The sequence below is a fragment of the Leptosomus discolor genome, unplaced genomic scaffold (assembly GCF_034619465.1).
Source record: "Leptosomus discolor isolate bLepDis1 unplaced genomic scaffold, bLepDis1.hap2 HAP2_SCAFFOLD_130, whole genome shotgun sequence".
In the NCBI taxonomy this organism is placed as follows: Eukaryota; Metazoa; Chordata; class Aves; order Leptosomiformes; family Leptosomidae; genus Leptosomus; species Leptosomus discolor.
Window position 1 is genome coordinate 119,268 of NW_028237748.1, and position 23,818 is coordinate 143,085.

Genomic DNA, 23,818 nt, shown 5'->3' on the forward strand with positions numbered 1-23,818 from the left:
CTGCGGGACAGGCCTCAGGGGAGGGGCTGGGGACGGGGCAGCTGCAGGGGGGGAGCGGGGCTGGGGGGGATCAGGGGGGCTCTGGAAGTCGGGGTGCCCAGTGCCTGTGATGGGGGGTCTGTCTCCTTCTCCTTCCCCTGCCCAGCCCTCAGGTCACCCCCGGGGATGCCCCAGCCGGCCCGGCTCCGGCTTGGAGCTCCCACCCACCACCCCCGGGCAGCCAGCAGGCAGAAGACACCCCGTCACCCACCCAAGGGCCTCGCTCACCTCAGGGGCAGCCCCAGCCCTCACCTCAGACGGGCCACGCAGCATCCCGGCAGAGCCATCCCAGGAGCACCCGTGCCCCCCGCCCGTGGCTCGGCCCTACCGATGACGTCCAGGTACTGCCGCACCACGCTCTTGGGGTCAGGGCCCAGGAAGACGTAGAAGTCCAGGATCCCGCCCGTCGTGCGCCAGGTCAGGGCCGGGCTGGGCTGCAGGAGCACATCTGGTGAAGCACGAGCGCCGGAGGAACAAGCTGAGGATGGGGACGTGGGCCAAGCCCATGCCCAGCACCTCCATGGGACTCACCCATCGCGTTGCTGTTCAGCAGAAAGACGCCGTGAGCCGAACCGCTGTCCTCCATCACCAGGTAGAAAGGGTGGGAGCCGTAGAGGTTGACCTGGGGCTGGAGTAGAGCACAGCGCAGTGCGGGTGAGGCTCCGTTGGAGGCCCCAGCACAGCACCCACCCCACCACCTGCCTGCCACTGGCCAGAAGCACCGTCACGGCTCGGGGTGCAAAGCCAGGGCTTGCAGCCCCAGACACTGCCTGAGTCAGCAGAGCTCTGCCCCAAACAAGAGCCCTGGACCGTGTCAGGGAAAGCGGCTTCTGAGCCAAACAAGAGCCCCAGGGGGGACAAAGCCTGACTTGGGGACAACGGTCCCACGGGCTTGCCCAGGGCTGAGGCCAGGTCCCAGAGCTCCACAGCCACCGATGCCTTTCCCCAGCCCCAAACAAGATGTCAGAGGTTGCAGGGCCACCCCCACAGGCGCAGATGAGCCACCTCCCTCTCCCTCAGCCCCGCTCCGTACCACAGGCGCCATATCCCGATTCCAGAGGGTGACCCTGGTCCATGCCGTGTCGAGGACCAGCGGCGTCTGGTGCTCCCCCAGCCCAGAAATGAAATGGGAGGGCAAAGAGGTGGAGATCTGCAGGAACTGGTCTGCGAAGAAGAGGGGCGCGACGGTGGTGTTCGGCCTGTTGGAGAGAAAGGGAGACTCCGGCAAACAGCCCCAGCGGTGCCCAGCAGCCCGGTTTCGACTGATCTCTGGGACTCCTGCTTCCCTTCCCAGGCACCGAACCGCAGAGGGGCTCAAAGCAAAGCCCCCGCAGCCGCTGACCGCCACCCCACTGCTGTCACCGCCATCCCCTGCCGCATCCCTGCTCCGTCCCACGCACCGCTGGGGTTGGGGCCAGGACCCGCTTCCAGACCAAATCCCTTCGGGAAGGCTCGGGGCAGGACGGGCACTTACAGGACCTGCCCGTCGCGCTGCCGGCAGACGACGAGGCCGAAGGGATCCTGGTTGATCTGCAGCCCGTAGAGCGGGGAGGCGGCTCGGCCGCTCGCCCGCGGCGTGGCCAGGGGCACCTCGTACCGCTGCCGGGCCGGGTCCCGCAGCTGCGGGGACAGAAGGGAGGGGGGGGGTGTCAGCGGGGGGGTCCGGAGCACCGGGGCACCGGGCCCGGGGCCGGCTCGCACCGTGAAGCGGAGGCGGGTGGGGGTCTCCAGCGCCACGTCCAGCCGCCAGCTGCCCACGGCCCCCGGCAGGAAGCTGGCGGCGACGCGGCGGAGCCGGGTGGCGGAGCCGGTGGCGGTGGCCGTCAGGTTCTCCGCCCGGTAGCTCCGGTAGCCGCTGGGGAAGAAGCACCAGGGCGGGCCGGGGCTGGAGCCGGGGCTGGAGCCGGAGCCGGCGGGTGCGTAGCAGCAGCCCCGCTCCTCGCAGTCCGCCCGCGACAGCAGCCGCTCGGGGCCGCAGTCGAAGCGTTCGCCCGGGGGCACCTGGCAGCCGGCGGCCCCGGGGCTGCCCGCCGCGGCGGAGCCCAGCAGCGCCAGCAGCAGCAGCGCGGCCGGGAGCCCCGGCCCCGCCATGGCCCCGCCGGCCCGGCCCGGCCTCCCAGCAGGCGCGGCGGGACCGGCCCCACGGCACGGAGGCGTCTGCGGGGCGGGACCGGCCCCGGGAGCGGGCGGGCGCCTTCTCCCGCCGGGGCCGGGGCCTTCCGCCTCCCGGAGCTGCAGGGAAAGGCGGTGAGAGAGGGGGGGCCCGGAGGGGAAGGGGGCGGCTGCCCCCAGCGCCCCAGGCCAGGGGGAGGGATGAAGCCACCCTTGTGCAGCCAAGGAAACAAAAATCAGTTGCACTGCTACAGCTTTGGTGACCACTACCTGCTACACAGACTTAGTTTTTAGATATTTGTTTATTTACAAAGCCTGCAGGCTCCAGCAGAACAAGAGCTGAGGGTTACATGGACGGGGTTGGTGGCAGTCAGGCTTCCTGCGAGCCCAGCCTGGAGCCCAAGCACTGTCTGAGCCACTGGAGAGTCCGGTAGTGCTGGGGATGGTCCTGCTGGATCTGCTGGACGATGGCATCGATGGTCTGGAGCCGGTGGCGCAGTTTCTGGTGCTCATTTCTCCAGGCTTGCTCCGTGCGGCACAGGGGAGTGTACGTCCCTTCCTTCAGCGCCTGCAGGTGCTTCCGGCGAGTCTGGTAGGACACGATCTCCAAAAGGTTCTGAGGAAAGCAACAACAGAAATTGCTTTGACAGCAGGCCGCAGAGAGAAAAGCACTAAGAAAGGCAGGTGACTTTTGTCACCGGTACTGGAACCATCACATTCTGAAAGGGAAGGGCTTCTGAAGAGGGACAGGGCTATCAAGTCCCCCTTGTACCGGCAGAACAGCTGCTAACGGGTACAGCCAGAGAAGTGGTTAGGTTGGAAGAGACCTTTAAGATCATTGAGTCCAACCATGAACCTAACGCTGCCAAGTCCACCATTAAACCGTGTCCCTAAGCACCACATCTACACGTCAGCTAATAGAAAAAAAAAAAAAAATTAAATGTTCATCACAGAATTCCATAAACCAGAGAAATACCTGCATGCACAGGGCAACCCTCGCCAGGACAGAGTTTGACCAACTTACAACCTTTGCAGGAGGCCATTCAAGACCTTCAGCTGGCTCTCAAATCTGTGACATATGAGCAGCCAGAAAGCACTCACAGAGGAGAGCTGTGACCGGGTATTTTCAAGACACAAACCATGTCCTTCAGGCTGATGTCTCCAGGTGAATGCTGCCTCGCTAAGAGTACAACTGCAGCCCAAATTCAGGACCCCCATGAGCCCTCAAGGTGTGCTCAGTCAACTTAAAGTGCCGCTAAAATGCCAAGCACACTCAGTTCAGGATGGTGGCGAGACAGGGAGATGGGGAGCTGGCACCAGGAGAAAGCAGCCGGTCCCGTCGGGCTCGCGAGCTCCAGGGAGCGGAGCCGCTCACCCGTCGCTTCCTGTTCCGACGAGCTTCTGCGTCTGCATCGAGGCCGTCGCACTCAGGCTCCAGCCTGCGCAGTTCTCGCTGCTTTTCCAAGAAGGCGGCACCGAGGGACGCCTGGGCGCTCTCCAGCTCCAGGAGGGTTGCGTTGCAGTCCTGAATGTTCTGGCAAACGGAAGAGAAGGAAAGGGCAGAGTGTGGTTCTTCGTCCAGCTGCACTCCCAGCCATCTCCCCAGAACTCTCCTGTGGGGTTTTTTAAGGAGCCTCCAAAGCCTGTCCCGTCTGTGTCCCGACACCCCGCGTGTCTGCGCTCAGCCCACCCTGGTGCTCCTTACAGCCCCGGTGAACTCCTGCAGCCCTGCTCTGCTCGCTCACCTTCTGGGCTTTGCTGATCTTCTTTCTCAGCTCCTGTTTCTTGCAGTGGAAGACGCTCTTGGGGACAAGCTTCTTGTCTCTTTTGTTCTGACCCTCTCCACGAAGCGCTATCACCTCTCTGCGAGAAACAGATGCCTCCATATCACGAATCATCTTCTCCTGCTGCTTCATCAGCTGGCCATAGCGGACCTGCCGTGTGTCAAGATATGAAATAGGCTGAAAGTAACCAATGTTCACAAACGGCACCGAACCGATTCTGTGCGGCACATCCCCTCCACATAAACCAGACATACGTGACACGTGAGCGTTGGCAAGCCAAATTTGCTCTAAACCCAAACCCGGTTTGCCCTGTGTGGATCTAGAAAGCAAAGGGCTGGATTATCAACTCGTCTAAAGTAATCTTCAAAAGGTTTCACCGGAACTCCTTAGCAATAGGAAAAGCAGAAGAGTAAAGTAACCTGGGAACAAAAGGGAAGAGTTGCTTTGCCAGAAGACAGAAGGCTTCCCTAACCAGTGATTAAGATGATGCAATATTTAGTCATCAACATTCCTTTGCTTATAAATTGGGGTCACGGCATAAGGTGGCAAACATATTATGTTTTAAATAGATTTCTCAGGTGTCTCTAGACTCTGCTGCAGCCCATTACACGGCAGGCGCAAGGAAGGCACGAAGAGCACGCACGCTGGATGTATTTCATTCAGCCCAGCTGGAGGGTGTACGATTTCCAACATTGCTGTGGCCTGGCAATGCTGCTTCCCCAGCCCGTTTCTCATCTCCTGCCTTCAGCAACGCCGAAGCTGAATCCATCGTGTGCAGCTTCCCCTCCCCAGTGCTCCTCCCCCGGGGCTCACCTGCATCCTGTGAATCTCTGTTCTCATGGCGTGGAGCTCGCCGTGCCCTGACTCAGACTCCACCGCCGCACGCATCTCTCTCGTCAGCTGGATCTTCTTCTCCCACAGCAGGATTTGATGCCTTCAGTGACAGAAAGGGAAAGCGGCACCTTTGTCAGCGCCCGAGAGGACGCTCGCTCCCTGTGCACGCGTGGCAGCACGCTCCCGAGCTCAGTCCTGAACATGGAGCTGAAGGTTCAGCAGAACCTGAGGGTTTGCATGTGGGACACGTAAAAGGGCAGCCAGGAGCAGCGTGGAACCAGACAGGGAGCTCCGCCATCCACAACGTGGCACGGTGGTGGCACGGTGACTAACAACAAGCGTGCCCAGGCTGCCGGGGGCTGGTGGACCCCAGTGAGCTGCCCAGCGCAGCACGCTCGCTCCGAGTGACTGGCGGAGGAGAGCGCAGGCAGAGTCACCCCATACAGATCTCAGCAACGTCCAGCACGAGCCTGCTGGAACTGTTAAAGCCGACATCCTCACGGCTCTCGCTGCTTGCAGAGACAGCTAAAGCACCTTTCAGCTTCTGCGCCCCAAAATCCATGAAACTCCTTTCATCTTCTCCGAGAAGGACAGAAGCACATTTGCTGTTGCTGGTTCAGTTCGACGAGCAGAGAGGAAAGGTGACATGGACACCTACATTCAAAGAGGGTGGCACAAAGCAAGAACCTCTCTGGTACCTACTCTGCTTCCACCAGGCTGTTTAGGAGTCTTTCCTTCTCCTCAGTCAGCTGACTGTGCTTCTCCTGCATCTCAACCGACTCTTTTTCTGCTGCCTAGGTTTGGGAAGCATAACATTGTCAGACAACACAACGTGGTCAGACTAAGAAAGATTTACACGGTCACTGTCTGCCTCCGATCTGCACGGGAGGCTGAGACCTGGAAATGAGATGTCTGTACCTTGAGAGAGCGCACAAACTCGTTCTCGGTGATCGTGTTGCCATATTGCAGCTCCTCGAAGCTGCTGCTGTTCTTGTGGATCAACACATTCAGCTTTATCAAGTCATTGGACATGTTCCTCATGTGACGTTCGATGTCTTTCTGCTCTTTTGTTTCCTGCTGAATTTCATCTACAGGTGAACAGAAAAAAAAAAAAAAAAAAAAGTCTTAAAATTCCCACAAGCAGCAGGTGGAACACAGGCAAGGCGTGACAGACTGCCATCAGACCAGACAACGCTGCCTGCAGAGCCACCTGCGTCCCACGTACCCAGCCAAACCGTTTTTCCACAAGCCCAAAACCCAAATACGGTTTTGAAGGAGACTGCTGTGGAAAAGAGCTGGTTTGAGCCAAGGGAAGCGCCATCGTGGTGGGGACATTTACCCACCAACTACTTGCAAACGTTATTTAAGAAGTGTAGCACGTGACACGGCCACTTCGGTTCGGTTGTGCCCGTTAAGGCAGCGGGATCAGTCGGGACAGGGAATAACGCCAGGCAGAGCAGCAGAGGTGCCTGGCTCGTAGCCCCAGAGCAGCGCTGGGGCCGCCTGCGTTACTGCTCACATGGACGTAGGAGCACGGCGCATTCTCTGGTGAAGGTCTGGCTCACCCGTCCGTAAGCCCTCGCTCCCTTTTTCCTCCATTCACAGCTGAACGTTTTAAAAAGAGTTGGGGAATGACCTACTTTCCCTGCGCACTTTCTTCTGCTGCATTACTGTGATCCGTTTCTTTAACGTATCCAGGGAGGCTACTTGTTCCTCCCGTTGGTGTGTTAACTTGACCAGCTCTTGCTGCTGATTGAGCCAGTGCTTTTGTAGCGTCATCACCTCAGAGTGATATTCTTCTATCTGCTTGGACAGCTTGTTGATCTCCATTTCCAGTGGCCCCAGTTCTTGACCCTGGATGAGGGCAAGGTTGGGGATTAATCAGGCAGAAGCTGCTGAAGCACTTTTTGCAGAAGGCCGGTCCAGCTGCTGAGATGCCTACCGAATACTTCCGCTATACTGTTACTTCCTTTGTGCCTCTATTTCCCAGGAGCTGGATGGGACCAATCATTCCTGACCTCACGGGAACAAATGCAAGGGAAGCCCGAACAGCTCTCAGGCTCTGGGGCGAGAGGGGCCTCCTAAGCTCCTACAACAGGCACACCTGGGTGTCCAAGAGTCTGCCACAGCACTCATTCTTGCATTGGGCTCTATAAAGGTCTTGCAGCTCACGGTGCCAGGGGCAGACCTGGGTATCTATCAGCTGAATGGGGCCAAGCACCAAGTGATCTACATCACCCCGCCTGCTCCATTCGCCCCTTGTCAGGATTTGCAGGTTTTCTGATGAGACCCTAGTTACTCCCAGAGTATTGATGTCATTCAACGTTTTCATCGGGCGCAGACAACTCCCTGTAGAAATCTGTGCTGGGCACACCCTCATTTCACAATTCCCTCATGCCAGCTCCTCCCCCCCGTGCACTAAGAGCTGTTTGACAGACGTAAACATTTACATTAACTAGTGCAGCTTTTAAACCTCTATACTGATGCCTGAAAGTTTTAACTACTCAGCACTTACACAGTTACATTTATCAGGGGCACCTCTGGTCACCACAAAGAATAAAATCAAGCCTGGGACTGAAATGGGAATGTACATACCCCCTGCCGCGCAAGAATCTTCTCCAACCTCTTGTTGTACTGGCTGAGCACCGCTTGCCTGTTCTCGGTCAGGAGACTGCACCTTGCAATCTCGCTTTCCCTGCAGCTGATCAGGTCACAGGTATTTTTTACTTCCTTGTCCAGCTGACAAAGTGTGTTTTGGAGAACTGTCAGCCTGCAGCTGGTATGAGTTGCATTCAGAATAACCTGGGCCACATCATTCTCAACCTTGGAAAAATGCAGCTCCTAGGAACGCCAACAGACAGAAAACAAATTACTGTCACCAGCAGCAGCCCACTGATTTGGAACGCCCGCTTCCCGAGGCACAGGAGTCAGGGGATTTAGATTCTCCTCCCAGGTCTGTGCCACAAGCTGCGAGCCAGCCACTTACCCGCTCTGTACCTTTGTTTCTCCATCTCCTGACGGAGATACCAACATTTACCTCTGCCATAAGGCTGCTGAAGAGCATGAAGGAGCCCAAACATCCCAAAGCCTTTAAGAGGCCGCGCTCATCACCTCTGCAGTTACCTGCCCTGCCTGGGTGTCTCCAGCTGCCCGGCTCACCGGAGCAGGACATTCTCCACCACACCCGACAAACACGTCCCTCACCGAACCACCACCGCAGCAGCCAGAAAGGCGGGTGCCTGTTGAGCGCAGCGCGAATGCAGCCGGGTGACTTCTGCTGCCCCCGCGCCGCCAGCAGCCACGACTCTCTGGCTACATCCAGCCGTGCACCGCAGGTGCTGATGGGAGACAACGCGAGTGTCCGCTTGTTGGTGTGCCTGTGGGAAGGGGGCGGGGGGCCCCTCTCTCACAACGGAAGCCAGCCCTGGAACTCTTCCTCTTGCTCAAGATAATGCCCCCGATTTAAAAATCCCAGGGCCAGGCTGAAGTAACCCGCAGAAATACAGAGGTGTGGGTGCCTTGTTAGTGCCAGCCCACACAACTCAACACCACAAACACTACGCTGAATCTTCTAGTTTTTCTATCTGTTCCAGTTACACACTCCCAAAGAGAGCAACTGATCGTGCCACAAAGAACTGTGGGTCTGGTTCGATTGCTCCTTGGGCTGTAATCCTCACTCAGGAACGAGAGCAGGCCTGTATCGCATTCCATGATGCCGGACAGAGATACAGGTTAGTTCAATGTGGAGTACAGCAGTACTACATATCCACTGTCTTCCTCCAATACATAAGAACTGGTACTACTTTATGGTAAAAACTCCCAGAATTCATCGTTCTGTCCCGTTTTTTAAGTAAAGAAAGAACAGTACATTATGTGTCAAGGCCTTTTTGGCCAAACCCTCTCGCGTACACCAGAATCCCGCAATAAGAGCACTGGAAGAACCAAACTGAAGTCACAAACTCAGCAGACCTTCAACTGCAGATCTGAAAAGCAGAACGAAGGCGCGGACGAAACACACTTGAGAAACACCGCTCAGGGCGGTTTCCTTCCCCCGCCCTCCCAAACGGAAGAGATAACACACCAGGTCTGTTTTTCTCCTACGGAGCTTTGCAGCCAGCTGCGAGAAGTGGTTTGTGGCTTTGCTGGACACCATCTGGTCCTGAAGCTTTGCCATGATTTCGTTCTCCATCTGCACTTTGGCATCAGTTCCTTTCTCTATGTCCTTACTGATGGACAGCAACTGATTCAGACAAGCAGCTTGATCCTAAACGCAGGAAAGACAGGAGACAGGGTCACTACAACTGTTTGGGGAAGGGGATTAAACATCTGTGTCTGATTTGAAAGGTTCTTCTTCCAAGTAACTCTCCTCACCATCCTGGTCCTGTTGAGGGCCTGCTCTGTCTCGTGGAGAACGCGAGCGTAGGTGCCAGATTCCACCTTCAAGGCCTCCTGCCTGGAAAGGCACTGGGCAATCAGCTTCTTTGTCATGTTGGCATCGTTCTGTGAACGGCTCAGGATGGCGACAAGCAACTCATTCTTCTCCTCCTCCTTCCTGATTGACTTCCTACAGCCATGGATGTCCGTTTCTAGGGACTTGAGGTCATGTCTGTACTTGCTGGAGAGGCAAAGAGGATGGAAAATCACCACAGGGGTAGACTCACGCGCTGAACAGTCATCTACAAATTCCTCTTTTCAAACACGCTACTGCAGCGACAACAGACCAAGGAGGAAGATCTTTACAAAGGCCACCCTGCTGTGACAGTGCAGAGTCATCAGAAGATGGATGGAGACAGAAGACTGAAAAGCAAACGTACGTAGGAAAATTAATTCCCGCTTTCAGTCCTGTCCCCACCCCCCACTCTTACCAGGATGCCACCATCAAAGCACATTGCAGGCAATCAGCCAGGCTGACTCCAGAGCAAATAAGCGCTTCCTTTGGCAACAACAGGACGGTTTTCCTGATGATTTCTGAAGGCATCACAAAACCCTAACTGAGAGCGACAGGTAAAATCCCTCTTGAAGTCTAGCTCTTTGGATTGAGAGATGTTGCAAAGGTGAAGGAACTCTTCTAAAGGACTAAAATATGAACAGAAAAACTCTAAACAGCTTTAAAAACCCCACACATTTTGGGGGAGAGTTGTGTTTTGGATACAGAATAGTGACGAAGAACTGTGCTTCCTATCCTTTAACCTTACTACGTGCTTCAGAGCAGCAAACTTGTTCTGCTTGACATATCCTACACGCGCAGCAATAAACTGGAGACGCACTGCCCCTTTCAGCATCCCTCCCGTCCAACCCGTGTGAGGTCTCTCCTGGGACTGTTCTCAGATACCGTACCTCAGCAGCGCTTGGGTGGCGATATAGGCCTCATCTCTCTGCTTCATTCCCGCCAAGCTGCTATTCCAGTGGTTCATCAGTCGCTTTTTCTCCATGTTAATAGCCTGAACCTCCATACAAGCCTGGGGGAGAGAGGATTTGTAGACAGGATAAATCTATACTAGGCTGGGAAACCAAATTCACGTTACAATGCCTTTTTTTTGGTGTGTGTTCATAATACGCTGGGCAGGAACAGCTTCAGCTAACGTGCCTCTGGTTTATGGTCACCCCCGACCACAGAGCATAGGTCTGCAAGGAAAAAAATGCAGAGAGGGTGGGGGAGGAAGTGATTTATAGGCAATTCTTGAGGACAAAGGGAAAGACAAAACAAACCAAAACAAAAAAGTCTTCATTCCTCCAAACAGGAACTGATCATACAACTCTGTCCTACACTGTAGCTACCACGTGAGCATGAGCCAACGGGGTCGGTCCTTCCAGAGGGAAATATTAACCAGAAGCAAAAAAAAAGCATTCTCCTACCTCATTTGCTGCTTGCCGAGTTACTTTTGTGTCCTCTGCCTGAGCCACAAATTGAGCTTCGAACAGAGCAATCTGTTCCTGCAGCTCGTAGGCTTTCCGGGTCAAGCGGTCTACCAGAAGATCCTAGAGAGGCAGAGCCAAACAGCTCAGGATGAGTAACATAATCTCAGGCTTAACCAACTAAATTCTACAGCAATAACTTGGGCTGAAAATGAATTCAGTTAGCTTTGATTCCTACTGAAACTCTTCCATTCCTATCCAAACGACTCCTGAATGCAGCAGTGACAATTTTCAAGAGAACAAAACCTTCTTTGCTGGTTTTTATCGTTCCACCCACAGTAGGAAATTGGTCCTTCAGATCTGAAGCAGCATTCATCCCTGCCAGCATGGGTTACATTGCGCCACCTCTCCAGCAGCTGGGAATCTTGATAATTTATGGTTTAAAATCCTTTGTTAAAAACCATCTAAACCCATTCCATCTCAACCGTTTGCCCGCAATTCTGCATCAACAGTAATTAGTTGGTGTCCTGCTGCAAGCAGGAGGCAGCAGAGGGAGCTCCAGCACACCGACCGCTCAGTTCACCTTCCAAGTTCGCTCTTCCTTGGGACTCAGAGCAATTCTCCAGACTTCAACATATGATACTTCTTTGCTAAATATCTTTCTGCCCCCACACCCCCGTTGCCTGCGTGAAGAGTGATCACTACTGATTACTACTTCCTATTATAAGGCTCATAAAAAAATTCTGTTCAGTACATGCCACTATCTTGGTGGTGGGGATTCTTCTCATTTTCAATTATTTGGGGAAAATATCCCCACGCACCTTCCATGGTGTCTGTATATTCACTACAGCCTTCCTTCTGCCAAGGCAGCACGTCCTCCGAGACTCGCCGCTAGCTGTCACCTGAATTCATTTATTTATTTGAAAGAAGAGAGTTTTACTTGATACCTGTTTTTTCTTTTCCACGTCAGCTTGGGCCTTCTCCAGCTCAGCCCTCTTTGTCGACCGTTTCGTTAGTAAAATATTATGGTGCATATGGGCCGTGTTCTGCACGTAGAAGAGGTGCAAGGCCAAGTTTTCAACCTGGGTCTGCATTGCAGAGACTGGGGAGGCAGGGGGAAAAATATTTACAGAAAAGTATGTTTGTAAGACACACTTTAAACAGAGGTAAAAGGGAAAGAAACACAGAAACACCCAAAGCCAAATTCGCACACTGACCAGCCAAATCAGCCCCCCTGAAATGTGAATTTGCATCGGCTTTGGAGTACAGCTCCACAAGCACAGCTAATATCTTGGTAAGCAATTCATTGCTTCCCAGCACTCAGAAGCCCAGGAGATCAAAGAAGGGGCGGCCTCAGGAGGCTGTGACTCCACTCCTCTGCCCCAAAACAGAACTGTCTCTTTCTCAGTCTGTTGAACGCTTCTCTATTTTTTTCAGCAACCTGCCAAACCTTTCTAGGCAGTTTATCCTACGCTGAGCTACCCTCGCCATCACAGTTGTTTTCCTGTCCCCTACCCACAGGCCTGCAGCACAACCAGCATGAGTCAAGTCCATTTCTTTGGCTGGGACGGGTTCCCACACGGATGGCACTCTCAGGCTCCCGCGTGCCCCTCACGACCCACGACCTTTGCGATCTCGTCACACCCTTACAGAGACACAGGCAAACGTAACAGAGCGACAGGATCTTCCTCCTTCTAAGTCACAGAGCAGCCCATCTGCCCGGAACAGTTTTAGTCCTAAAGACCTTCTCAGAAGTACAAGGTAGCCACACGGTCTTAGAAACAACCAGGAATACCTGTGAAAGGTTTCAGCGAGTGCCTGATTCCTGATCAATGTTACTGTATTTTTCAATCCAATGCTTGACTTGGATTCAAATAAATCCCTTTCTCCACACAGTACTAGAGCCAGGAAACCTGGCAAGGGCTGCCTCGGTCACCTTTCTGGCGTTCATCGTGTGTGTTCTGACACATTTGCTTGTAAGTAAGCCTGAGGCCCTCCAGCTCCTCCTCCAGCTGCTGACGTGCTGTGGCCACCTGAGAACGGCGGTCGTGGCTCTTCTCCAGTTCCAGCTGCAGGCGGGCCAGCTGCTGCTGCGCTCCGTAAAGAACCAGCCCAAGCTCTTCCCTCTCTGCTTGCCCCTTCTTCGCTGCTGCCCTCTGCAAACACAAGAGGAAACCAGTTACCTGGCTTCAGCTCGGGCAGGGGTGGGCTGCTGCGGGAAGGCAAAGTAAGAATGCCACGTACCAGTTCCTGAAGCTCTAGGCTCACTTTTTCCATCTGCTTAGTGAGGTGACTCTTCAGGGCAGCCTGGAATCTTCTCATCAGAGGCTGTCAAGAAGTATGACATTGATACAAGTCAACGTACTTGTGTAAAGAAATTATGAAGAAACCTTACTGCTGCCCCCGCTGTTAAATAACACAGCGTATTTTCTGCCACAGACCCTTGCATTCTTCCTTTAGCTACGCTCACTGTAACGAGTGAGAGGAGTTACATAGTGGGTATTTGTTGACAGCAGAAAGCCACTACTGAGGATATCTGAAAGTCAGAAACACATCAGAAGAGCTGCCTCTGAGAGCCCATCCCCTCGCTCTTGCTGACAGTACTTCTCTTTCAGGAGCACTGAGGAGTATCAGATTTACCCACTACACGGCTCCCTCCTGAGCCTCCCGTTTGGGGTTAACCCTGAGGGAGCAGACACGCTCAGAAGTCAGTACTTCTGCAAAAGCCTGTTTTAAACACGTGGTTTCAGCCTATGGCTGAGCCGCTGCTGACAATCTACCTTGTGTATTTCATACAAATAAAAACAGCAGGTCTGCGAAGAAGAACGACAAGATTGGAGGACTTCTCACATGTTCTAGATCCAAGACAACCAGCTCTGTTTCTTCTACGGTTTCTTCACTTCTTCCACTCATTTCGTGCCCCTCAGCTCCACGCTGCTGGCATGTCTGTTCCCGCCTTTGGTCACCATGCTCACTGGTGAGCTGATCCAACTGCTCAAAGGCAGTCTCTGAGCAGAGAGAAATGGGTTCTCCAATGTCACCTGGACCCCACCCCCCAAGGAAAAAAAAAAAAAGAGAGAAGAAAAAGACAAAGAAAATGCTTAGATTTCAAAGCGTTGTGCCTCCAGTTGGACTAACAATGACGAGAAAGGGAGAAAACTAGAAACTGTGCTTGACGGGTGGTATGGAGTGTTGTACTGTTAGCAAGGGACTGAAGGATACCTGACTCTGTGCAGCTGTTCCGCTCCGCTGACCACGCAGACACCTGCTGAGGAGCTCCTGAAGGAAGGGGAGGGTTTTCTCTCTCGGTTACTGGCTGCTCCATGTCACCCAACGCAGGAGGACAACTGTCTAATTCGACTTTGTCCAAGAAAGTCTCAGGGGATTTTTTCTGAAACGTAAAATCCACCACCTGAAACAGCTTTTCAGTCTGCCCTGACAATCTGCTTGTTTCTGTCACCACGAGACAAGAACGATGCAGACACAGAATCGGCAAGAGGGCCTTGTTCTAAACTCAGCCCACAGATACACTGGCAAAGCTGTGCCTCTGCCGATTCAAAAACCACCTTTACCCACATGCAGCACGACAGAGGAACCTCTCCAGCTCTGTCACAGCTTTTGTAGACTTTGTGCCTGACCAGTTAGCTTCTCTCTGTTCAGTTCTGGTCGGGTTTGTGTTGGCAGCAACAAAACCGCCCCAGGAGAATTTGAAGTTACAAATACCGGCCATGCCTTCTGTGAATAAGATTGTGTGTGTTGTTAGTGTCTCACCTCTGCAGAACTAACAAACAGCTCTGTAGCTCCTCTTTCTGCTGGTGGAAATGTCTCTTTTTGGTCCTGCAGAGGAACGGACCCTTCTTCTTCACTGTCGCTCCCATTCTCCGCCTCTACTGCCTAGCACACACACAGGCAAAAAGCAGAACAGCAGCGTTACAGCAGGTTGTGCATTTGGTTTAATGCTCATGCTACGGTGCTGTAACAACTGCTTTTTGTCATGGGAGTTTAATTTTGAAGTTTAATCTCGTTCACAAGAACAGTCACCCAGGCAGCATGAAGACGGTAAAGATCCTGACAAAAATTCTACACACCACTTTTAATTTCAGATGTGTCTCTGGCTCACGTCTATTTTTTAAAAAAATGCCCTTAGGGATTTTAGTCCTCCAGCTGGTGCTACATGTAGCCAAACTATTATCTTCTTTTTAAAGAGACACCGTTTTATCCCGTACCATCATTTGCCAAATTCAAATATCGTGCAGTACCAACAGACAAAAAAAACTTAGCACCACCAACCTCGAACACAGCCCCCGTACGTGTGTCTGTGAGATGGGGGCAACCTCCCGTTTAACATGCCTACAGCCATCTGGGAGCTGAGTGAGAAGCACATGCTTCAGGACGCTGCTGACACACAGAACTACAACTACATTTAACTTGGTTTTTTTAATAGGCAGGGCAAGACTTCAACAACCGCTCCCTTGTTTTACTTCTCCCTATTGAAACTGCTTCCACGAAGCCATCACTCTGCAAGGAGAGCGTAGGAACACCATGCTGCCCCGCGAACGTTCTGAAGGAAATCACCTCCATAGCAAGAGGCAACGGAACTCGGACGATATTCCGCGCAGCGGAGCCGGATTCCACCCCAGAGCCCTCTGCTGCGCCACCGGCGGCCTCCTCCATATTGCTGGGCTGGGGATGGCCTGTGCCTGCAACCAGAGCGGAGGGAAGAGTGAGAACCAGCCCAGCTCCCCGGGGCCCGCCAGCTGCAGGCCGCCGCGGGGCTGGGCACGGGCACCCGCGGGGCCGGGGAGGCCGGGCGGCCGAGGGCCGGGCGGTTCAAGGCCCGGCCGCGGCCCAGCCCCGCACTCACCCGCCGCCGTCTGCGCCATGTTCCCGTGTTCCCGTTGCCAGGCGACACAGCAACACCCGGTCACGTGAGCGCGCCGGGCCGCACCACCTCAGCCCGTGGAGGGGGGGGGAACGCGGGCCGCACCACCTCGGCTCGTGGAGATGGGGGGGGGGGCTGTGGGGGGGGCGCTCGGCCCGCACTACCTCAGCCCGCCGGGCCCGGGGGGGGGCCCGCGGCGTCCCGGCCGCCCTGGCGGCGCCAGCCCCGGTGCGGGGCAGCAGGTAACGGCGCCGAGGGCTGGAGTCCGGGCGGGGGGAGCTGCGGGGACGAGGCACCCGGGACGCTGCCCAGCACCCCGGGGACGCATCCATTTTCTTTTATCCCGCTCTTTGTCTTCCCTTCCCACCGGAGCCCCGAGGCGCTCGGTGTGCTGCCGGCTGGGGGCTGGCGGAATGCGAAAGAGTTCATTTTAACTTTATTTTCTGCTGTTCTGGGCTGGCTCCCTAAAGCTTGGGGTGTATTTAGGATTGCCTTCCTTTTGGGGAGGGGGTCCTCTCTCAAATTGCCCCAGTATCTACCTCTTCCTTTGCTGTTATCAGCAGAGACATGAAGGTGGATGGTCGGTGTAATAAGTAACATATTGTGCTTTGTTCATTAAACCTGTATGGGAAGGTATGGATGGAAGATTTATGTGCCCGCAAGGCTTGATAGCCCAACCGAAGGACATCCGGCAAAGTCAACAGGACCCGCAGCTGAGGGGGTTGAGTAGTCACATTCTTGCATAAGTTCACCCACAGGGCAACGAGGAAGACCTTCAGCCTTCATCCTTAGGATCACCAGGAGGCAGAGAAAGACCCCCCAGCAACAGAAGGAACATGCGCAGAGTATCGACCTGATTGCGACATCGCGAATGCAGGAAATGAGACTGTATATAATGTGCTTACACGAGGCGGGAAGGCGCGAGCCGTTGGCGGAGCGCAGACTCCCCGGCCGCCCAGCGCTGCCTTTGCTCTTGTTCGCTTGCTAATATAATAAAATTCGCATTGGATTTTTACACTTTAAATTGTCCGTGTCTCTACTTATCACAAACAGAATGAGTTAAAAAATTTCAACAAAACAAGGAACAAAGTCTGAAATACAAATTACTGGGATAAACCTATGTTAAGGCAGGTTTATTAAATGCAGTTATTCTGTCACAGAACAGATTGACAGAACAGTCGAGGTTGGAAGGAACTTCTGGAGACCATCTAGTCCAACCTCCCTGCTCAAAGCCTATGACCTCGTCTAGTCTTTCAGTTGGCTTTGGATTTTTTTATTTGACTCCAGTTTCTACACAAAGGTATTCTGACAAGTGTTCAAGCCATCCAATCACAGTTAACCTTAAGCCCAACAACAAAGAAGCAAAAGAAAAGGTAAGTGAAGGTAGTTTTTCTTCAAGGCAATAAATACTATTAAACATCACCAATTAACATGTGTACGCCCTGCAACTGAAGCATCCTGAATTGACAATAATTATAGCAGTAAGTCTAAAGTTTTACAATACTTACTTCAGAAAAAACAATTCCAAATCTAAGACTTTGCAGCTGTTTAGTTTAATATCCACCTACACCTGTTCTTTTACTCATTTTATTGACTCTATCAGCCTGTCTGGGCTCTACATTTTTCAGAATGCAAGATGTATATAGATATGGTCCTACTTTCTATCTCAATGAACAGTGACACAGTAAAGTACTCGGACATTTCCGATCATCACTCCAAGCTGGGCTAAAAACTGGCTGGATGGCCAAGCACAGAGAGTGGTGGTGAAGGGAGTTCAATCCAGCTGGCGGCCGGTCACAAGGGGTGTCCCCCAGGGCTCAGCACTGGGACCGCTCTGGTGTCACATCTTGATGGATGAGCTGGATGAGGGGATCGAGTGCTCCCGCAGGGAGCTTGCAGATGACACCACGTTGGGTGGGAGTGTCGATCTGCTGGAGGGCAGGGAAGCTCTACAGAGGGATCTGGACAGGCTGGATCGCTGGGCCAAGGCCAGTTCCACGAGTTGCAACAAGGTCAAGTGCCGGGTCCTGCACTTCGGCCACAACAACCCCCAGCAGCGCTACAGGCTGGGGAGGAGTGGCTGGGAAGCTGCCCGGCAGAGAGGGACCTGGGGGTGCTGGTCGACAGGCGGCTGAACGTGAGCCGGCAGTGTGCCCAGGTGGGCAAGGCGGCCAACAGCATCCTGGCCTGTGTCAGCCATGGGGTGGCCAGCAGGAGCAGGGAGGTGATCGTGCCCCTGTACTGGGCACTGGTGAGGCCGCCCCTCGAATGCTGGGTGCAGTTTTGGGCCCCTCAGGACAAGACAGACACGGAGGTACTGGAGCTTGTCCAGAGAAGGGCAGCGAAGCTGGTGAGGGCTCTGGAGAACAGGTCTGATGGGGAGCAGCTGAGGGAGCTGGGGTGGTTTAGTCTGGAGAAGAGGAGGCTGAGGGGAGACCTTACTGCTCTCTGCAACTGCCTGAAAGGAGGCTGGAGTGAGGTGGGGTCGGTCTCTTGTCCCAAGTGACAAGCCATAGGACAAGAGGAAATGTCCTCAAGTTGTGCCAGGGGAGGTTTAGATTGGACATGAGGAAAATTTTCTTTACTGAAAGAGTGGTCAGACATTGGAACAGGCTGCCCAGGGAGGTGGTGGAGTCACCATCCCTGGAGGTGTTCAAAGACGCACCCATGTGGTGCTCAGGGTCCTGGTTTAGTGGTGGGCTTGGTAGTGTTAGGATAACGGTTGGACCTGATGATCTTAAAGGTCTTTTCCAACCAAAATGATTCTTCTATGTTGCACCAGGGAGGTTTAGACTGGACAACAGGATAAATTTCTTTACCGAAAGGGTTATCCAGCATTGGGACAGGCTGCCGAGGGAAGTGGTGGAGTCACCAGCCTTGGAGGTGTTCAAAAAACGTGTTGATGTAGTGCTTCTAGACATGGTTTAGTGCGCATGGTGGTGTTAGGTCAACGGTTGGACTTGATGATCTTAGAGGTCTACTCCAGCCTAATGATTCCATCATTCTATGATCACTACTGGCACAGTTTTAAGAATGGGTCAGTTCATACCTCAGAGCTATTGTTTTAAGGTCTCTGACAGCTCAAGCAGACAGTGTGTTACTGGATTGACTTGGTTTTGGTGTTGAATGTTTCCTGGCAACTACAACTACAGAACTGGTTCTCATTTGAAAACAAAATCAAAAACACAGGTCTACCTCTGTTCCCAAGATACTTTCTTTTATGTCCCCTGGGATTGCTGCTATTATTCTAAGAAGTTTGGCTTTACACAAAATCCTGCTTAAATTGAAGATGGCAAGGAACAGCATGTATTACACAAATCTGCACACAAAGTTCCACCAACAGAACTTCATTGATTCAGGTTGTGAAAATTTATGGCTACTGATCACCATGTTCAGAAAAAGGAATCAAATAGCTACACAAGTTCACTACAAATATTTCAAATCTTACTGTATTAAGCCTTTGAGTGGAATGGATCATCAAAAGCAACAGGACTGCTTAAAGAATGGAAGAGAACTTGCATTTCCAATGCACTGAGAAAAAAAATAATAACCACCATCATCATCATTTAGTCAGATCAAAGTAAGTCCTCGCTTTTTATCTGTTATCTGTTTAAAGGCTCCATATTTAATAACAGAGCTTTAATAAAGAACAGAGGACTTCCCACATTTAAGATACCCAGAGGACTTCCTTAAGCTCCTCAGTACAACCTGACACCTGAAATAACAACATCCAAACAAAACACAGACATCTCACTGCGTTACTCAAAGGTCCATGGGGACTAAGGGTTTCTGTACAAAAGCCGGGGTAGTACAGATCTGGAAAAAAACAAAACCCATAAAGCACACTGGAGACTTTTTGGACTAAATAGTCGCCAAAGGAAGGTGCAATGGAGAGGGGATAAAACTAAACGAAATACAATCCGTTTAACTCCCAGGACACTGTACACTTTGTAAGTGAACAGGACAAAGTCTCCTTATCACAGTAACAGGTAAAACTTGGGGATAACACTATAGATTAGCCATGAGAGGTAGTTTTATGCATTTTATGCATATGAATATAACTTTTGATGAAGCTATTACAAAGTAAACATTTGAAGCCAGTTTATTCCCTACTAGTTGGTTTTCTGTAGTGGTTTTATTGCTTTTTACCCAAGGGCTTACAGAAATAAGCATTAATTAGGTCTTTTTTTTTCCGCTGATGGCAGAATACACACATGGTAATCTGCCCAAACCATTGTTTTCCCATGCTACAGCTACTGGCATAGTAGAAGCTAGCCCTAAAAGAAAAAAAGAGAGGACTAGAAGCTACTGAATATATTTTCCTGTTCATTGTCAGAGAAGTGATTGTCTCGATCTCTTTCAAAACAGACTTTGCTTTATACCCCTGTGTTTAGATACCCTTGCAGCTGGTTACCCTATGGAGAACTCCAAAGATTAACAACCAAATCTGAAGACCCAGGTGAACCTTGTAAAACACCATTCAGTGATTCTGCACCTTCCACACTGGTTTTGTTCAGCCATGTGCCTCTAGTGGTATATTCTACTTTTTGTAGTGAGATGCTCTAAGAGCTTTTACCGGCACATTATGTCAGCTTACGTGCCCTGTCATGACAAGCTTGAGTAAGGAATGCACTTGAACGCCAAGCTATGACTTTTCCTAAAGTCACTGGACGTGACCAGATCCGAAAGCACGCAGGGTGTTAACGTCAACAGTGTGATACACTTTGCAACAGCCCTACTGCTCATTGCTTAGTGAAGACACACCTCAAAAGAGCACTTAAGTCTTCCTCAGAAACTATCACTGACATTTCCAAGAACTGAAAAGACAGGCTGTCTTTCTGAAGCCGTGCAACAACTTCATGCTAATCATCCAGTGTCAGGAGACAGATCAAGAAGTTGTACAAGTTCAGAAGTACACTGACAAATCCAAGTTTTTTGTCCCCAAGGTCGGTTGGAGAGTTATCGCTGCACTGAACTCACAGTCCACAAAGATCACTAACTAGTAAAATGTTTGGGGGCTGTTGAACTATAAAGTTGCAACTGTCTCTCACTCAAAATAAAAAGGTTGTCAGGACGCACTCAGTTTTGTAAAGCAGTCAGAGTACTACTTAACTAGAGGCTCTAGTTTGAGACTGGAAAACTCTCTGAACACCAGTATCACAGAACACAACTATTCCCGTTCTCGTGTTTCAGATTTGGAAGTATTTGCATTTTATTTCCAGTACTAATGGCATCACTTTTGTTCTAGCCAGTTTTATTATTTTGCTGTCCTGGCTCCCGGTCCTTTTGAGAGAAAGGTTTCATTCAATCCTTTGAACAATAACGATGAGGTTACTAACAATGAGTTTAAGAAAGAACTGACACACACAAACTTGTTCAGGCATCCAGAACAAAAGAACCTGGAAGTGTTGAGAGCAAAGTTCAGGACGATGAAGAAAAGGATCTATTTTTCATTTGTAATTAGACCAAGAAGGGAAAATGCTATAAAGTAGATTCAAATCATTTAGATCAGATTACCAGTGCAGCACTGTGCCAAATTATAAATTAGGAGTTTACTTCATTTGACATTTTTATCGATATTAGAAGCATTTTCCAAAGCCTCAGTAGAAATTGATGGAAAAACCAAAATCTGAACTCTCACACCCTAACCATCAGACTGCTCTTCAGTCAACACTTACTCTTCCAGTGGTCATTCCAACACTTGGGACAACTGAAATAAACAGACTGTAACCAGGAATAAAAATCTGTGCTTTAAAAGTATTTTGCATAGTTAAGGCCAACACTTGACTGATTATTGCAAGTCCTGGCCAATTAACTTGAATATATCAAAAGTAAAATAAACACAAAGTGCATTGAGAGCAAAGCACAAACCAACGGGAACTTCTCACACAGGTGACCGCCACAGCATAGTATTAATAGCGATGGCTGGGGCTGGGACAACCACCTGAAAACCTCCTATTGACAGAAAGTAAGACTAAGGCTTGTGCAACTCTACAGAGAAGCTGGCCATTCAAATCCCTGGGGCTCTAGCCCTTTAAGAGACAAAGAATTCCTTTATTTCTAGGAAAAGCAGAAAAGAATTGCCATCGAAACCACCAGAAGACCTTGAGATCTAAAACCACAGGTCAGGCTATTTATTTTGTCGTGGCTTTGGTCAGAAACTCATTCATCAGTGTCACCGGGGTGTTTCTGCACTGTCCTGTTCTAAAATGAATGCTCCAGCAAACTTCATATTCATTTCTTCAGAAAAAAAACCCAAAACAAAACAAAAACCAACCTTTAAGAGAAAAACCCACTATATTTCTAGCTCTTTGATGACAAAGGCAGACTTCCAAATAAGAATCATTTCAACCCTGTGCCTGTAGAAAAATTGTTCCTCTGCCTCCTCTGTTGCTATTCAGAGATTTCTAAGCAGCTACGAGTCCCGACCAGACAAACGTAACAACTTCAAACACTCCTGGCAGAGGCCTGTTTATTATTTTCCAGTATGACTGTCTGCCAAGTTTCCCTGTCCAGGGTTTGGCTTGGCTTTGTTTGGCGCTTTTTTTTTTTAAAAAAAAGAAAGGAACTGTGTGAGCTAAGCTGTGTCAGGGACTCTCCTTCCAACAGTTCTTGCAGAAAGTGGAAGTGCACCAGCACGTATGCAGACTTGTATCTGAATACGGTTCAAAACCATTACAAGACACAGCACAGTCAAAACTTTAGTCTTCAAAAACCAAAATGCTATGCTGTGAGTCTTGGAAATCATTTACCAGTACAGAATACTCAAAGTTGTTCTTAACACTTGATGAAAAAAGCATAAACTTTAACGAAATCAAGCTGAAATTGATGAACACAGACATCTTTGGCTCCCCTCAAAATACAACCTTTTAATAACACCTTTGGTTTGACGACTTTTCAATGCAATTCTACAGCGCCTGTTTCCAGTCTATTGCCCATCAGTTTAGCTGTACAAATCTGCACACAGCGTTACAGCACAAAGGCACAGATCTGGTGAGGGTTTCTTAGAAGCACTGCTGCACACTGTTATCTTAAATGATGGTCTTGTGATTAAGGCACCTAAAGGCAAGAAAAGGAGGACGAACCCCCCTTCAAATCCCTCGCGACCCTGTACAGGTCATCCAATCCCTCGCTCTATATTCCACATCTAAAATACCAAATTAAGAATTGCTCAAATATTTAAAATTTTTTAAAATCATTTGCTAACTGCATACGTGGCACTCAGACACAAATGCAGTCAGGCAGTCTGTATGTGCGATAAACACTGAAAACAATTTCTTTGCAGGAGTAGAATTAAAAGCAAGAAAAAAATCAAGAGCCTTTGCAAAGGTTCTGCACACAATTCTCAGCTTTCAATCTGAACGCAGTCTGGAAAGGCCAACGTGAAGGAATCATCCTCTGGCGAGAGTTTAATCCAATTTCAAATAACTCCAGTAAAAGCACCCAACAACAGAGATATTGCTTAAAAGGGCAGTGGTTTGACACGGCAAGCCTTTTGATTACTCTTGCTATTAGGAGGTTTTCAGGTCTTGAGGTACAAAACTCTGTTCAGGACATGAACTGGGGAGTTGTGGGGGAGACAAAACCCTGAAGTTATGACTGCATGAACAACAGCAATCACTTCAAAGTTACCATCCTGAAGAACTAAAAACTTAAGCCCATACACGACTCACAAATGAGACCGTGGGTTCTGCTGCTTCTCTCCTACAAATAAGTAACTCTCCTTGACAATTATGCATTAGAAAAATGCAGGGCTCCAATTATTGTTTCTAACTAAAAACATTTGTAGCGTATTTCTAGGAAAAAAGGATTAAGGGTGGAACTCCTGGAGGCAGCCAGACATACACTGATTTTATAGGAATTGTGATCATTCTATACTTTTGAAAAACCACGTTCTCGATGTTATGGAGCCAGACCAGGCAGATCATCTCCTGACAAACTTCCTTGCACCCAACGGAAGGATTGCCCCTTGAAATTTTAATCATGTCTCAACTATTAAGAAACTGTCTTAAAACAAAAAGATAGATCTAATACATGATTTCCTACAACAACGGCAAGCTAACAAAAATATTTAAAGGTGACATTTTGGACACATTCATCCTGTTATTGTGGCTGCTACTGGTCAATAGCCAGGGATCAAGGTCTCTGTTAACACAGACAACTCCAGAACATAATCCTCACATGAATACACTACCTCTAGTGCTAGCAGTACCCTGGTTTGAGGAGCTGAAACAGCAGAATTCCTCTGCAGAGCTTCAGTGTGTGCAGCATTTCAGGACACATAACTGGTAGAAAATCCCCTGCCCTTCTT

General features: G+C 50.8%; 2 protein-coding genes across 2 annotated transcripts in view; both read right to left on the bottom strand.

Moving 5' to 3' along the window:
* LOC147413073 (RING finger protein 17-like) overlaps positions 1 to 1,407 on the bottom strand; it is a 63,703-nt gene extending 62,296 nt beyond the window's left edge. Inside the window, exons 1-4 of the mRNA XM_086480700.1 lie at positions 1,382 to 1,407; positions 1,073 to 1,238; positions 571 to 667; positions 292 to 487 (exon numbers count right to left, since the gene is read on the bottom strand). Of these exons, the coding sequence (XP_086336826.1) occupies positions 292 to 487; positions 571 to 667; positions 1,073 to 1,238; positions 1,382 to 1,407 (485 nt within the window). The remainder of the gene's footprint in view (positions 1 to 291; positions 488 to 570; positions 668 to 1,072; positions 1,239 to 1,381) is intronic.
* A 2,170-nt stretch (positions 1,408 to 3,577) lies between these two features.
* On the bottom strand, positions 3,578 to 13,561 carry LOC147413074 (coiled-coil domain-containing protein 40-like; the record flags this gene model as incomplete). Its single annotated transcript, XM_086480701.1, has 15 exons — positions 13,476 to 13,561; positions 12,870 to 12,953; positions 12,562 to 12,781; positions 11,573 to 11,727; positions 10,626 to 10,748; positions 10,107 to 10,228; positions 9,141 to 9,384; positions 8,851 to 9,033; positions 7,365 to 7,610; positions 6,410 to 6,623; positions 5,688 to 5,857; positions 5,472 to 5,563; positions 4,749 to 4,869; positions 3,897 to 4,085; positions 3,578 to 3,685 (listed from the first exon to the last, which is right to left on the bottom strand). Coding segments are annotated over exons 1-15 (2,334 nt in total), but the record flags the coding sequence as incomplete, so codon positions are not given.
* Between the last annotated feature and the right edge of the window lie 10,257 nt (positions 13,562 to 23,818).